General features: G+C 37.5%; 1 protein-coding gene across 6 annotated transcripts; it reads right to left on the bottom strand.

Moving 5' to 3' along the window:
- LOC140157514 (cholesterol oxidase-like) lies at window positions 1-10,159 on the bottom strand. Of its 6 annotated transcripts, none has more exons than XM_072180733.1 (8): window positions 9,877-10,159; window positions 9,166-9,225; window positions 6,029-6,275; window positions 5,732-5,865; window positions 5,109-5,308; window positions 3,882-4,056; window positions 2,166-2,850; window positions 1-1,768 (listed from the first exon to the last, which is right to left on the bottom strand). In XM_072180733.1, exons 2-8 carry the CDS (start codon window positions 9,178-9,180, stop codon window positions 1,419-1,421), a joined length of 1,806 nt encoding a protein of 601 aa, XP_072036834.1. In that variant the 5' UTR covers window positions 9,181-9,225; window positions 9,877-10,159; the 3' UTR covers window positions 1-1,418. The 6 variants fall into 6 exon arrangements, with proteins under 6 accessions (XP_072036834.1, XP_072036835.1, XP_072036838.1 ...); XM_072180734.1 differs by lacking the exon at window positions 9,877-10,159 and adding an exon at window positions 9,784-9,853; XM_072180737.1 differs by lacking the exon at window positions 9,877-10,159 and adding an exon at window positions 9,798-9,833.
- Window positions 10,160-14,380: the final 4,221 nt, after the last annotated feature.

Below are 14,380 nucleotides of genomic sequence, written 5' to 3'. Positions count from 1 at the left end.
CCACACCCCCCCTGTCTTTAATATAACACGCTACGAAAACTTCAAAATGGGTAATGGGAAACCTGCCGAATACTATAGGTCATTCTGAACCAGCCTCTATTTCATTAATTCGATATTCTTAATAGTTTTAATACTTACAATTCAGAATTTATGTACAATATTTGATTCATCAATAATATTTTCTGTGTAAAACCATCCAATATTCATCAGTATGCTTTGACTATATTTATAAATACGCACATGACCACATCCGCGCTGCCATAACAGCTTGTAGACAGTAAATCTCGAAGTGACCTTCTACACTGCGGGTGGTCTCCTGTACATTTGAATGCAAAGGCGGTAAACAACACGAGACTGTGCAGCAATTGTCTATTTTGTTCAACTTTGTGATAACATTACAAACATTTCTGTCGATAAATATTTTTTCTGTCAGCAAATGTCTGTCAAAATGTTGTTTTTTATAACATATTACAAATTCGAATCCCCCCGTGTATTAATTTTGCTATTCAATTAATACTTGAATTTGTTTCTATCCTTTGCTGTATAGTAGTTAATGACATGAGGATTTGATCACGCTTGCTGGTCTTGGTATGTCGTGCCCATGGATCATGTGCGTATTTATAAATACGTATTTGTAATATAGTCGAAGGTAGCTGATCACCAAACAAAAAAGCAACTGATTTATCGTAATTACGTAAGATCCAAGAAAATCGCTGCTCACTTTGGCAAAAGACAGACCATATAAACCATTTAGTATAATTCAGGGACGTAGTTATATAAAAGCGCAGTATCATAATCAGCATACATATAGAATAAACATCGCAGCCAGGATCAACAAGAAACAACAATAAGTATATTATGTATAATCAACTTCCACTGATGATTCTTTGAGAACCTCAGCGGCCCAATGCTATGGACATTGAGGTACGTTCTATAACGATATAATAAAAATAACAAATTTAAAAACACTTTCTAAAAATACAAAAATTGCATCTACAAAATATAAGAATGATGTGATTTAATATCTTAATTATCTTTCTTGTTTAATAATCATAATAATTGTGATTCTTGCAGAATACCGAATAAGAGTTGACTACAAACCGTCCCTATTAACATGTGAAGTACTTTAGGCAATTTGCCGAGCGCGAATAGCGACCAGGGCAAAGACGACCATTCACTGTAAAGCTGAATTTATACTACATCGCTGGGCGATAGCGATTGGGTTTTAGCAAATGAGATAAAGCGCTTTTTGTTGCGGTCAAATGCTCAGCGATGGAGTATAAATTCTGCTTTAAAAAATCAGTAACATCGCCATCTGTTGATAGAATAATACAATACGGACGGTTTATAGCTGGATATTATTCGGCACTATGCGGCGATGACAACAATATAATCGACAATTCATACATCAAACCAGTCTAGGATGGTGCACTAGTATTGTATATGGAAATCATTTTCTTGCTATCGTAATCGATATTCCATCCATGTTGCAGGGCCATGAGCCTCATGCATCTCTCAGCAACGACAGATATCGTCATAGACGGATTAACACCCAGACACCTCGGCATCACCGCACCATCTACAACATACAACCCGGGATGAAGCTCATCCGTGTCTCCCTTGTACACCTGCCCGGCGTGATTAACTACACCATTCGATCCGTTTTCTGCCATGACGCAACCTCCAAGTGGATGAACAGTGATGATCCCTTTGGTATCTCTGAATTTTGCCGCGAATCCACCCCAAAACGGGTTGGCTACGAAGCTACCTGTAAGAGGACGATTTTGAGATAATGCATTGGGTCATTAATTTTGTCTTTTAAAAAGGGCATAATAATTATCTTGTAAATCATTTGGTCTGGTTTGGCAGATTTTGTAACGACAGATTTCGAAGGCTTTTCTTTTGATCGTTTCTTTAAAAATACATCGTATTCGTAACTAGTTTGCTCATGATTGTGCTAATCATGCTAAATAAACAAGGTCAAGCAGAATTCGCCACAGAGCGGATATTTTCCTTCGGGCTGCGCCCCTCGGGAAAATAGTACTATCGATCTCACCTCGGGCCCATAATTTTAACCAGAACCTCTCATGGCAGTATATATTTGTATAATATACGGACTAACACCAATATTAATACGCATGTTATCAGCTTGCAGTGTTACATACCTTTAAGCGCTCGTGTTGCATTCGTCATGCCGTCTTTGACCTTCTTGAAGTTTTCACCTTCGCCCACGTTTGGATAATGCACCCAAACACGACCATTCTTCTCATCGAGTCGTAGCTCTCCTGTCGCATCTTCGTGGCTCATGGATAAAAACGCTAAGGAATTCTTCCAACCTTTACCGCTAAGATGTCTTCCAAACTCTCTCCATTCATCCTCTCCCGGTGTCGTATCTGTTCCACTATCCACCCATCTGAGTAGAAACTTGTATGGCCCATCAACTGACGATGGGGGCGTCCCATCTTGTATGACGTAACTTTCGTGAAGCTCTTTCCCAGGTAAACCACGCAAATCAATCACTGACGTAATACAAGGCCCAGGACCTTTCCCCTTCTTGCGAATCGTGGATAACTCTTGTCCAGCGGGTCGAATTTTCGTCTCCCCATTGTAGCTGAACCCAATTGTGTCACCGTTTGTACTGAAGCGTTTTCCAACGTTGGAAGACAATTCTATACCATTGGTTTGAGATTGTAGTAGTATGTTGGTTGTTCCGATTGACCCTCCTCCCAAGATGACCACCTTTGCTTCGACGAAGGGCCCTACTCCCTTTGATGGGTTCTTGTCGTGGCAGATGTAGTGAACACGCCAGACGTCTTTGTCAGTGTTTCGGGACACGTGCGTGATTTCGAACTGCAATCAAATGATATGAATTATTTTGAATAATAATTAATAAGGGTATTTACATTCACTTCGTTAAGGGTTTGTAGAATAATAAGAGTAAAGGAATTAACCTGGTATTACTAAGGGGGAGAGGTACCGCCATCCTAACATTTTTTTTCCACGGGTGGTGCAGTAAGAGGCTGAAATAACGATGACGTACGACGCACACCGACACCGCCTGGCTAATAATTATTTGGTGCAGAAGGGACACTAAAATGAATACACGGGATCGATACACGTGAATTGCTATGCACGATTTTGATATCAGACGAAAATCTTCTGATACCGGGTTAGAAAATGATGAATATCTCCCGTCATGATTTTTTTCTCAAGAAACCAGATTTGGTCTCATAAACTTGGAAATACGTGTTGAACAGATATGATAGTCGCTAGAATGCGCTTTGAAAATTGGCCGTGCGCTTTGAACTCAAAATTTGACCATTTTATATTGCGTTGGTCCTGTTATGGACTACAGCGTGCAGCGTGTAGTACAGCTGCACTCACTGTAGGCAGTATAAAGTCGATGACCATTGACCTCAATGGGGTATACAAGCTTAATCACGCACAACCAAGATCGATTACCCGGCTATTGTGAGTAGCCTTAGTTATGTCCCTCGACTAATTATTAGTTTAAAAGAGCTTTAAAGGTTTGAACCAAATGGCTAATCGTGGCTGTGGATTTAACCTACCATGGCGATTCCTGCCATGAAGATATAGGGTCGAAGACACTGTGCGACGTAGGTCTAATCCCTTGCGCTCATTTTAGCCAATAAAATTAAACTATAATTGAAGACCGAATTAAAAAGACTAGTTTGCGTCTGACGTCAGGGCAAAGGCGCGGCGTGATTGATTGCTGACCTGCGCAGTACGGCATTTTTGGTCCGGGTTGACAGGACGTCATACGCAAACTAGTCTTTTTATTTCGGTCTTAAATTATAACAACTTAACGGAGGGAGGGTGGTAGATCAAACTTCGAGGATCACAGCGATATTATTACTAACCATGGTAAACATCTTCGCCCCATGTGCCTTTGCATCCGGAAGATAATTCATATTGAGAGAATTCTTGGCGCCGGTGTTACATCCGCCACAGCAGTTACCACAGTTAATACAAGCCGGTTGCGCTATGCCAACATGGTTCTGATCCGTATTCGCAAAGTTCACGTACAGTGGAGGGCTAGTAGAAATAGATGATAAGTACAGTTGTTATTTGTGGTGGTTTTTAAAATGCCATCATATTGTACATAGTTTCATGGCCTTTTTTTTTCAAATCTTTTAGTGACAACTTTGGTAGGGCTATAGCAGCTGGATGAGAGTTTCATCATGTTCATTATGATTACTGCTCTAGCATAGACTAAAAGATTATTTAATCGATTCTTATACCACAACTGATTAAACTTCCGTTTTAGGGTATTTTCAAACTGCCCGTCTTACTTGGGTCTGTCCTGTCCTGTCTTGTCTTGTACTGTTCAGCCTGTCCATACCCCATTAATTTATTAGGCACAATATGTTTGATTCCGATCTTGTCCTAATTATCTTTTAAGTGAGGGAATCATACGCTTCTCCTTGTATCAAAATATGATTTATTATATATTTTTTTATTGTTGTACTTTCAAGTATTATTATCTGATTTATTGATTCCGTTCAATTAATTTTCATTTCGCCACATGATACATTCGTTGTAGCGTAAGTTAAATTTCCATCTTGTTCAGATTGGGTGCCACAAGTTTCACGCTCTGCGTCTTTGCGGCATCCACATCTCTTCACTTTTCATGTTCTTATTGTATTTCTATAAGTTATCTCATTATGTTTTCCTTATCTTTAATTTCCATTTGTATAATTTTGTTGTGAATTGAGATGAAAACAAATAAACTTGAACTTGAACTTGAACTAGCATGATTATGCATGCACGTGGCAAAATGGGTACACGCACTTACATCGCAAAATGCACAATATTACGGAGAAAGTGCGCGTTGACATAATTTTACTCATTTATTGTCACATCTCATTCGTTTTATCTTTACGCTACCTCAGCCTGAAAAAAGTTTTCATTTTTACTTTAGAACTTCTGTTTTATATCTGTCACAGAGGTGACCATATAAACAGGGGTCATACATTGATAGCATGAGGCAGTGCGTGACCCATTTGTATCAATGAGTTGTACATACGATATCACAATAAGGGGGTGTAACATAGCTAGGTGTTTAGTATTCTAGCACTGTAACTTACCGTTTAAAGATACTTCTGGTTTCCAAGTCTTCAATATCAGCAATGTGTTTGGCTGCTGTTTCCATAGCGTTCAATTTTGGCAGATTGTCAGATTCCAGATGGAACTCTGGAAATGGTTTTGGCTTCAACATGTCATAAACACGCTTACGATCGACTCGGTTGAACTGATCAAGATCGTCTCGGAAAGCTTGTGGCCAAACCTAGGAAAGTAAATGGGAAAAAACATATTTGTTTAATTCTTCCTTAATTTTTGTATTATACTATTGTACAGAGTCAGATGGTGACGCTGCCGATTTTTAAGCAAAGCTAATTTGGCGCTTCGCGTGTTATATAGGGATGGTTTGTAGTAAACTTGGTATTCGGCATTATGCAATATCACTCTTTACATCAAGTTGTAGTCCTTAACCCCATGAGAACAACCTGCCTATTTGTCAAAAAGGGGTTTTCATTAGCAACATTTTTAGAATAATTTCACCACGCCAAAAACTTGGGGTGCAATATTTGCAAAACTTCATTCTGATTGGTGATTAAAATGAAGATATCATATAATTGACCAATTAGAAGCAATGTTAGATCGGCAGGTAGTGCTCAGGGGGTTAATCTTCAAGTTACGCCACACTGACCTCATCTTCAAATATTCTTGTCTCACAATCTAATCCGACATTTGCGTTGATTAGTGACGTTCCTCCTAATCCAGATCCTTGTAAGATGGCGACATCGGGACTGATGATTATATCGTACAGGCTTGTTGGGTTACCTTGATGATAATAATAATAATAATAATAATAATAATAATAATAATAATAAAAATAAAAATAATAATAATAATAATAACACTAATAGTAATAATAATAATAATAATAATTATAATAATAATATAAGATCCCCCACCTCTTTGGCATTTAAAGAATACAACCTACCTTTGACTCTCTTCTTATCATGAACAGTCATTTGCAATTCTCCGATTGCAGACAGTTCTTTCTCCGGAAAATCTCCAATTTTCCATTCTTTGCCCTTTTCAAGGAGGCATACTTTCTGTCCGGCCCTGGCTGCGCGACTGACTGCAATGGATCCACCGTATCCTGAACCTATGACAATGACGTCATACGTCGGCTCTAATTCAGACGCTGGTGATGACAGTGTGTATGACGAATAATCTGGCTGAAACTGTAAAAAAAATAATGAAAATTGGATTATCATTACGCTATACACGCCTTGAACAATTTGGTCATATTTCACCAACGTTTTAACTACCAAACGGGGTAATATAACTCATTCAGCTCCAGTATGTGCAAAATGCTTCCAGTGTGACACATGTTGTCAACCTTTGACGACCATAAGCGAAAGTCACTTTCTGGACAGCTGGACTGAACTGGTCTTCCCCTTCTAGGTGATATATAGGTGAGATATTACACTTAAAGTTCAGGACATTTACAAACAACAACTTGCCACATTCATGTACCAATTTCACAATAATCTTCTCCCAAATGACCTTCTGCATGACAACTTCTTTAACACCAGCACCTTACACCACCCCTACGACACCAGACATGCACATGACACCTATATTACTCCCACGCGAACGATTTTGGCTAGTAATACAATGAAATCACAGGGGCCAAAACTATGGAATGAACTTCATATTGATATCAAAAATTCACCATCTTGTGCATCCTTCAAATCTAAAATCAAGAAAAACTTAATCAGTAGCTATATTTCTAATTAACTCTCTCTCTCTCTCTCTCTCTTTCTCTCTCTCTCTCTCTCTCTCTCCCTTTCTGTTTCCCTCCCTCTTATTATTGTCGGATTATTGATTTGTTCCTATGTTATTTTGTAATTAGTTAAAGAGGTCCCTGCACCCCCACGCTCCGCGTTTAGCAGGGACCTCGTCATTCAATATCCCTCATGTTGATTTATGTATTATACATATAACTATCTGATTTCTAAATGTAAGATTTATTGTAGGCCTATACCTACATTATTATGTAAATATGATTGTTATACTATATTATGATTGCTATACTATATTATTATACCCTGTATTCATGTTTTGGTCTCAAATATACTTTATTATTATATCCTGAATACCTACATTTAATTTGTTAAATGTAAGATTTATTGTAGGCCTGGACCTACATTCACATGTATTTATGATAGTATACTATATTAATATACCCTGTATACCTATTTATTCATGTTGATGAATTTAGTTGTATAATCTTGTCAACTTTGTTATTATATCCTGGATACCTATATTATCATGTATAACGTTATTTTTATTTTATTGCCATATCCTGAGTTATACTTCTAATCATGTTAGATATATTATTTAGTACATGCATTGCCTATGGTATACAACTTCTATATTAATTCTTACATTAATAATTGCTTTTACTAATAATCTTGCTGTTTAAAGTTACTCCAACTGATTTGTATATATACATATATCGATCTATGTTATTACCTAGCTGGGGGGTTTACACCCCCCAGCTAGGTACTGTAATGCTCTCCGATTCTTCTTTCTTTCTTCTTCTTCTTCTTCTTCTGGCAACAAACTTCAAAATGCTTCTCCTCCTACATGTTACGCCCTACAATTACGTAACTTGCACATATGTATCGCCTATATCCAGTGCCCATATGGTGCAAACAGAATTGGGATCAAAGGTCATTAAAGGGGCATTTTCGGTATATAACCAAATATCTTCAAAATGCTTCTTCTGCCACATATTACATAGCACAATGACGTCACTTACACATGTGCATCGGCTTTACCCAGTGCCCATACCTTGCACACAGAATTGGGGTCAAAGGTCATTAAGGGGTAAAATCTTACAATTGCATTATCTGGACATCTGTAAGGAGTATGGGGCTCAAACTCGATACAATAAATCTCATGACCAGGGGAACATTTTGCGGGGGTCAGGTCAAAGGTCATGCAGGGGTCAAATTTTAGAAACGCATTTCCTGGACATCTGTAAGGGGTACGGGGCTCAAACTTGGTGACAACAAACTTAATGATCAGGGGAACATGTTGGAACACTTTGCAGGGGTAAGGTCAAAGGTTATCTGGGGTCAAATCTTTATAACTTCATTTTCTGGATATCTGCAAGGGGTATGGGGCTCAAACTCAGTGACAACAAATCTCATGACCAGGGAACATTTTGCAGGGGTCAGGTCAAAGGTCATGTAGAGGTCAAATTTTCTAAATGCATTTTCTGGACATCTGTTAGGGGTACGGGGCTCAAACTCCACAACAACAAACTTACTGACCTGGGGAACATTTTGGAACACTGTGCAAGGGTCATGTCAAAGGTCGTCTGGGGTCAAATCGTAGAATTTCATTTTCTGGATATCTGTAAGAGGTCCGAGGCTCAAACATGGTGACAACAAACCTCAAGACCAGGGGAACATTATGGAACATCATGCATAGGTCAGGTCAAAGGTCATCTGGGGTCAAATCTTAGAATTGAATTTTTTGGACATCTGTTAGGAGTACGGGACTCAAACTCGGTGAAAATAAACCCCATGACCAGGGGAGCATTTTTGGAACATTTTGTAGGGGTCAGATACCTCCACAACACCAACATGCCCCAGCTAGGTTTGTGGTCTATGACCACCATTTGCCACTAGTTTGTATTTATTTACTATTTGATGATATTGATTGATGAATAAAATATGAATGAATGAATGAATGAATGTATATTGCTTTTACTTTGATGCATGTATGACAAACTGGTCATGCTGGTAAACTAGACTTGTTTGTACTCATTTTAATGCATTTTTCATGCATGCTAATTCCAAATATAGTCATAAAAAATTACAATTCTTTTTTTAAATTGAAACTTGTCGTCTGCCGGGTCGGCTGCAGTTGACCCCCGCCGCGCAGATACTTAAAAGGTAAAGGGACGGTAACTTCGACGGCATCCAAATGATTCACTGTGCATTTTTGATGCAAAATATTGCACGATGTCTGTTAGACATGGCACAATTTTAAAAATACTCAAAGCGAACAAATTCCCGTAGTTTTATCTGTAAGAAGTTTTTCCTATATACTTACTTTGTATTTTGCCATTGTACCCTATATAGATCCGGTCCAAGATGCAATGTGTGCTGATACCTGAAACAAAAGGAAGCAAAATATTGAAGTCAGTAGTGAGATAAGGTGCATGGAGGGATGGCATGGAGGGGGAGGGCCGAGGGGGTGTATTTGCAGGTGTGAGGGTTGTGTGTGCAAGAATGTAGACTGCGCGTGGTTTCCGTTGGTGTGTGGGGGTGCGTTGGTAAATGCTTACAACCAAGGACGTTGACCAGAATGACACTTCATGTAACAGTGGACACACCTGCGAATGTCCTTTCTCCCACCAGTATATTCCAAAATTAGGCAAAAACTTTCGTATACCAGTGTATGGTCGGTTACCGGTCCACATTGGATTGTAAAACTGGTCCGCATTAGATTGTAAAACTGCAAGCAGGTCCGCGTTGGATTGTAAAACTGGCGCAGACTTCCTCGCGTATAAGTCAACGTTAAAGGTACTCGTTTGCCAGTCTTTACAACTCGTGTGTGTGCGGGTGGGGTGGGTGTGGGGGGTAACGGGTGCGTGTCAGAGAGACCAATCTCATGCTTATACTGCTGGAAACGCTTTGAAAAATAAGGCCTTCAATAAAAGGCCACTACCATGCAAATCACACCACAAAATAAGTTCAATCTTCTGTGTACCAGAGCTTACAGGTGTATATTGTTGCATGGGAAATTGATAAATTTTCTTACCTATATACCTCCCACCGTTGAATCTATTTCTGTAGTAGGCTGGTCTACGTGCGGTTTCGCATCCGCGATACTGAGAACAAATTTGCATAAATCAAGTTCAGCACAAAAAGTCTGCACAATTTCCTCGTTTGGTATTGAATTTTTGCGATTGTAGCTGAATGGTTTCACATTAATTCAAACACAAGTTGATAGTATAAATGGTTACATTCCAACCAATTGATTCAGCAGGTAGTTTAAATGTATTGTTTTCTGTCAGTGACATTTAACGTACCAGGGACGTGCCGCTTCCCTGGTTTTAACGTATAGGAATTAGTGAACCGCGAATCAACTCCTGTAAAGTTAGGAAAATCCCCGACTTAAGTTAAAGGCAATTATGTCTTTTGGGGAATGAAATGCATATCTTTAAGGGTAAACGAGGTATTGTTGGTCGAATCAGCCAAAACTAAAGTATCTAAACCAATATATTAATATTGAAAAATAACACCTTAATGTTTTGCAAAAGTTCATTCTACAAAAAATATACTTTGAAAACTTGCTTGATTTATTGTTGTTAATGAGTTATGTACGTTTTACAAAAGTGTTGTTGTTTCAACCCTCTTTACAACATAACTCAAGAACCACAGGACCTACAAACGTATATCTGTGATATTTGAATTATTTTGCCCACTCGCTATGAAATGATTAATGCAATTTTAGCCAAAGCTCACTACCATTCGCAAGATGCTGTGAACTACCAAATCGCAACAGTTTAAAATAGTTGCTAACCCTAATACGAAAGGTCAAAATTTTCAAATGATGCACTGCTTTTCCTCCCAGCTACATACACTTTAAGTATGTATTATTTGATTTATAAAGTTTACTTCTGACTGTTAAATGTCAAAAATATAATTTGCCATAAAATTTGCATTATATCGCGAATTTCGAAAAATCAAAATTATTTGTGATATCAGAAGGACATTCCTCATATTCAGAATGCATTTGATGTGTCTGCGGTGTTCTCTCATATCCCACAATGTGCAAACGTTGCTATACGCTCCCGTATGACATTTAAATATTGTTTAAGGTTTTACCGTCGTTACTAAACCTATCGACCAAATTTTTTTAAATTGACATATTTTGTACATTAATATGTGTAGATAATAATTCAGGAAAAAAAACAGGGGGTGCCGGACCTCACTTTTGAGCTACAGCCGTTTTTAAAAGAGGTGTACATTTCAAAAATCTCTGTACACTTCAATGGCAAAATCAGCAATTTGCCCAAAATATACCACCTTTTGCGTTGTATAAAAAAATTGTCGAGACAAAATTTTTTAAATTTTATATTATGTTATGAAAAAGAAAAAGCTCTGTAAAATCGCGCAAAAAAAATTGGGGGTACCGGACCTTGTTTTCGCGTAAATTGACCAAAATAGGTCAAAAAAGCATTTTTTCTGCGACACCATGCGTAGTTAATTGCATGGATATTTTGGTGCGTACCAACGCGTTGGTATACAAGCGCGATCTGATGCCGGATCAGCGTTCGTTTACGCATATGGCCACAAAAAAGGAATTGTCTGTTTACGCAGGAAAGTTTTCACTGTAAAAAAAGTTACCTAAGATACTTCTTAGGCTAAGAAGTGTCCATATTAAATAGGAACAATTATGATGATGTCGACTATAAAAGACTTATAAATCAAGCCTTAAAATTCTTAGCCTAATTCTGATTTGGTGTATTTTGGTCACAAACAGGTGTAAGAAAGACTGCCATTCTGCAAAGATATTGGGCCAAAGAGTTATTAAATTACACAAAGTGAGGAATTTTCAGCTTTATGTTCACCTGACTCGAATGACCAAAAAGAGTATTATTTTATTCATAGGCCTTCAAACACAGGCCTATGTTTTATTAAACATGTTAAAGCGAAGCGTTTGACATCATGGCGGAAGTGTTTGACTATAGGCCTACAATTATTATAGGCAAAGGCCTACTTAGCATGCTTAGTGCCGTTTACCGAGAGGAAAACTTTTTTGGTGTAGAAAAACGTTTGGCCAATTATGATATCATAATTTAATGTATGACCCTTTTTTGAAACGGAAGTTTTGATGGTGTTGTCTATATCGCATGCATTATGAATTCAGTGCACGTAGTAGGTCTTTACCCAATACCACAAAATGCTTTAAACATTTAAACTTTTAAAACGTTTTTAAAATAACAATCAAAAACATTGAACACTTGCTGCAAAACTTATTCTAATTTGGGACAATGTTGCCAAAATAATATATGTCTACAAAAACATTTTCACAACATGTTTATCATGTTTATAATTTTGTTGTGGTGTGTTTCATTATGAAACGTTCTACAAACGTAACCTTTAATAGGCCTATAATATAGTGCTTACCCAACATGCAACATTTAGGCCAAAATATTATTAAAACGAATTAACCTAATGTTTAAAAAAATACCCTGATTCTGTATGGGTAGTCTATAACTTCATACCATCTATTGGACCCTACTGTCGTAGGCCTACTTTGGGAATGGGGCCCAGGTCCGTTATCAGTGGATGGAAGCTCGCTGGCATTTGGTTTGTACATGTTGTATTTAATATAGGCCTAAGCTTAGGCGCGCCCTTTTTTTTTTGCGCTCAGCAAACATTGTTTTCTTTATTTTGTGGCCCTAGTTATCGCCGGTGCGTAAAAAATAGCATTGACACGCACAACACGCATCGTTCTCTGCGATGTCTGCAACGCGACGCCGAGCACAACGCGGAGTACGCACGCGTTGAAAACAGGCGCAATAGTCAAGTCAAATCGGGTGACGACGGTAAAACCTTAAGTTATTTTACGCTTTCGCGGGAAGTGCCTTTAATACCTTCCATACAGATGGAGGTATGAAGGGCTATCTGCAATAGCTGCTAGGTGTCAAATGTACAACTTAGAATGTCGAAATGGTCCAATTGTCTATAGGGCAGCTATTGCAAATATGCCATATCATATTCATCATATCGGGGGATTGGAGCAAGAAAGGCACATCTGCAATAGCTGTCAGGTGTCATAATATGTACAATATAGGATACAGATATGGTCAAGTTTTCTATAGGGCAGCTATTGCTGCTGCTTTGTCTGTTTACTTACCTTTGCCTGACTAAGTAACAATTCATCCGGTAGAATGATCTGGTACGTGCAGGAAACTTCAACTTTTGCCTATATGGGTGCCTGGTAGCTCAGGTAGGACTTCTGTTTATGTGAATAAGATTCGGATTTCAAGCCTCACGTACAAGTTTGACACGGACGCCACTCTCTATCATATCTTTATAATTAAAATGTGCGGTCGCGTGTTAAGGGATCGGATAGCGACGTTTGCACAGTATTTTTTATCGGACTTCAGAAGCTTGAGAGCACATCAAACACATCAAATTGCATTCTGAGTACGAGGAATGTCCTTCTGATATCAAATTATTATTATTATTATTATTATTATTATTATTATTATTATTATTATTATTATTTTTTTATTATTTTTATTATTTATTATTATTATTATTATTATTATTATTATTATTATTATTATTATTATTATTATTATTATTATTATTATTATTATTATTATTGATGTTGTTGTTGTTGTTGTTGTTGTTGTTGTTGTTGTTGTTGTTGTTGTTGTTGTTGTTATTATTATTATTATAAAATTAGCAATATAATAAACAAAAATAATAATTGATATTAATATCTAACAGTCCTGGAAGTAAACTTTATCAATCTAATGATATGTACTGAAAGTGTATGTAGCTGATAAAAGCCGACCATCATTTGAAAAAAAAAATGACCTCTCGTATAGACGATATACATTTTCCCCCAAAAGACCTAAAAATGTCTATCCCGACTCATGTATAGTCTAGGGCGGGAACCTGGTTTTGATTCTAGAGGGAGTGCACCTGTAACAGCCACAGCCATCAGAAAAGGACTAGCTCTCAGATCGCGCGCCAAATATGCTGGGAATAGAATCCGTTGTTAAACTCAGTGTAGGATTATGTATTGACCAAGTCCTAAACAACTCAATCTTAAACTGTATGCTTTATAACAGAATATGCAAAAAATATTTGATATCATTAGGACATTCCTCGTATTCAGAATTTAATTCGATATGTCTGATGTGCTCTCATGTCCCATGCACAAAAACACTGCCTAAACGCTCATAGAGCCCTTAAGTAATTTATACGCAATTTTAATTTTGTTTGCACCTTCGCTTCGATGATTGGGTCTTTAAACGTACCTTAATAAATAATATATGTAATAAAAATTTCTTTTGACATTATTGATATGTTTTTTGGTCGGTGCTTTTTGTTAAGTTTGGTTACGTGGAAAACAACTATTGTTATTTCACAGGTCAATGGTGTGTATATTACTATATATCAGTGTAAGGCCGTGTAAAATTAATATTTTGGTTCTCGTCCCCTCCCTCCTCAATTTCTAGGATTTGTCAGATTTTTTTTTTTTTAGATTTTTCAATTTTTTAGACTTTGGAATGATT

The sequence above is a fragment of the Amphiura filiformis genome, chromosome 7 (assembly GCF_039555335.1).
Source record: "Amphiura filiformis chromosome 7, Afil_fr2py, whole genome shotgun sequence".
Lineage (NCBI taxonomy): Eukaryota > Metazoa > Echinodermata > Ophiuroidea > Amphilepidida > Amphiuridae > Amphiura > Amphiura filiformis.
This window is presented reverse-complemented; position numbering and strand designations above follow the sequence as displayed.

What these genes read in the sequence shown, in the direction of transcription:
- LOC140157514 (XM_072180733.1), bottom strand. An exon ending in ACCAGAAGTATCTTTAAACG is followed by an intron (nt 4,057 to 5,108) that starts GTAAGTTACAGT and finishes TATTTCTACTAG; the next exon opens with CCCTCCACTGTACGTGAACT. An exon ending in TGCAACACGAGCGCTTAAAG is followed by an intron (nt 1,769 to 2,165) that starts GTATGTAACACT and finishes GTCCTCTTACAG; the next exon opens with GTAGCTTCGTAGCCAACCCG.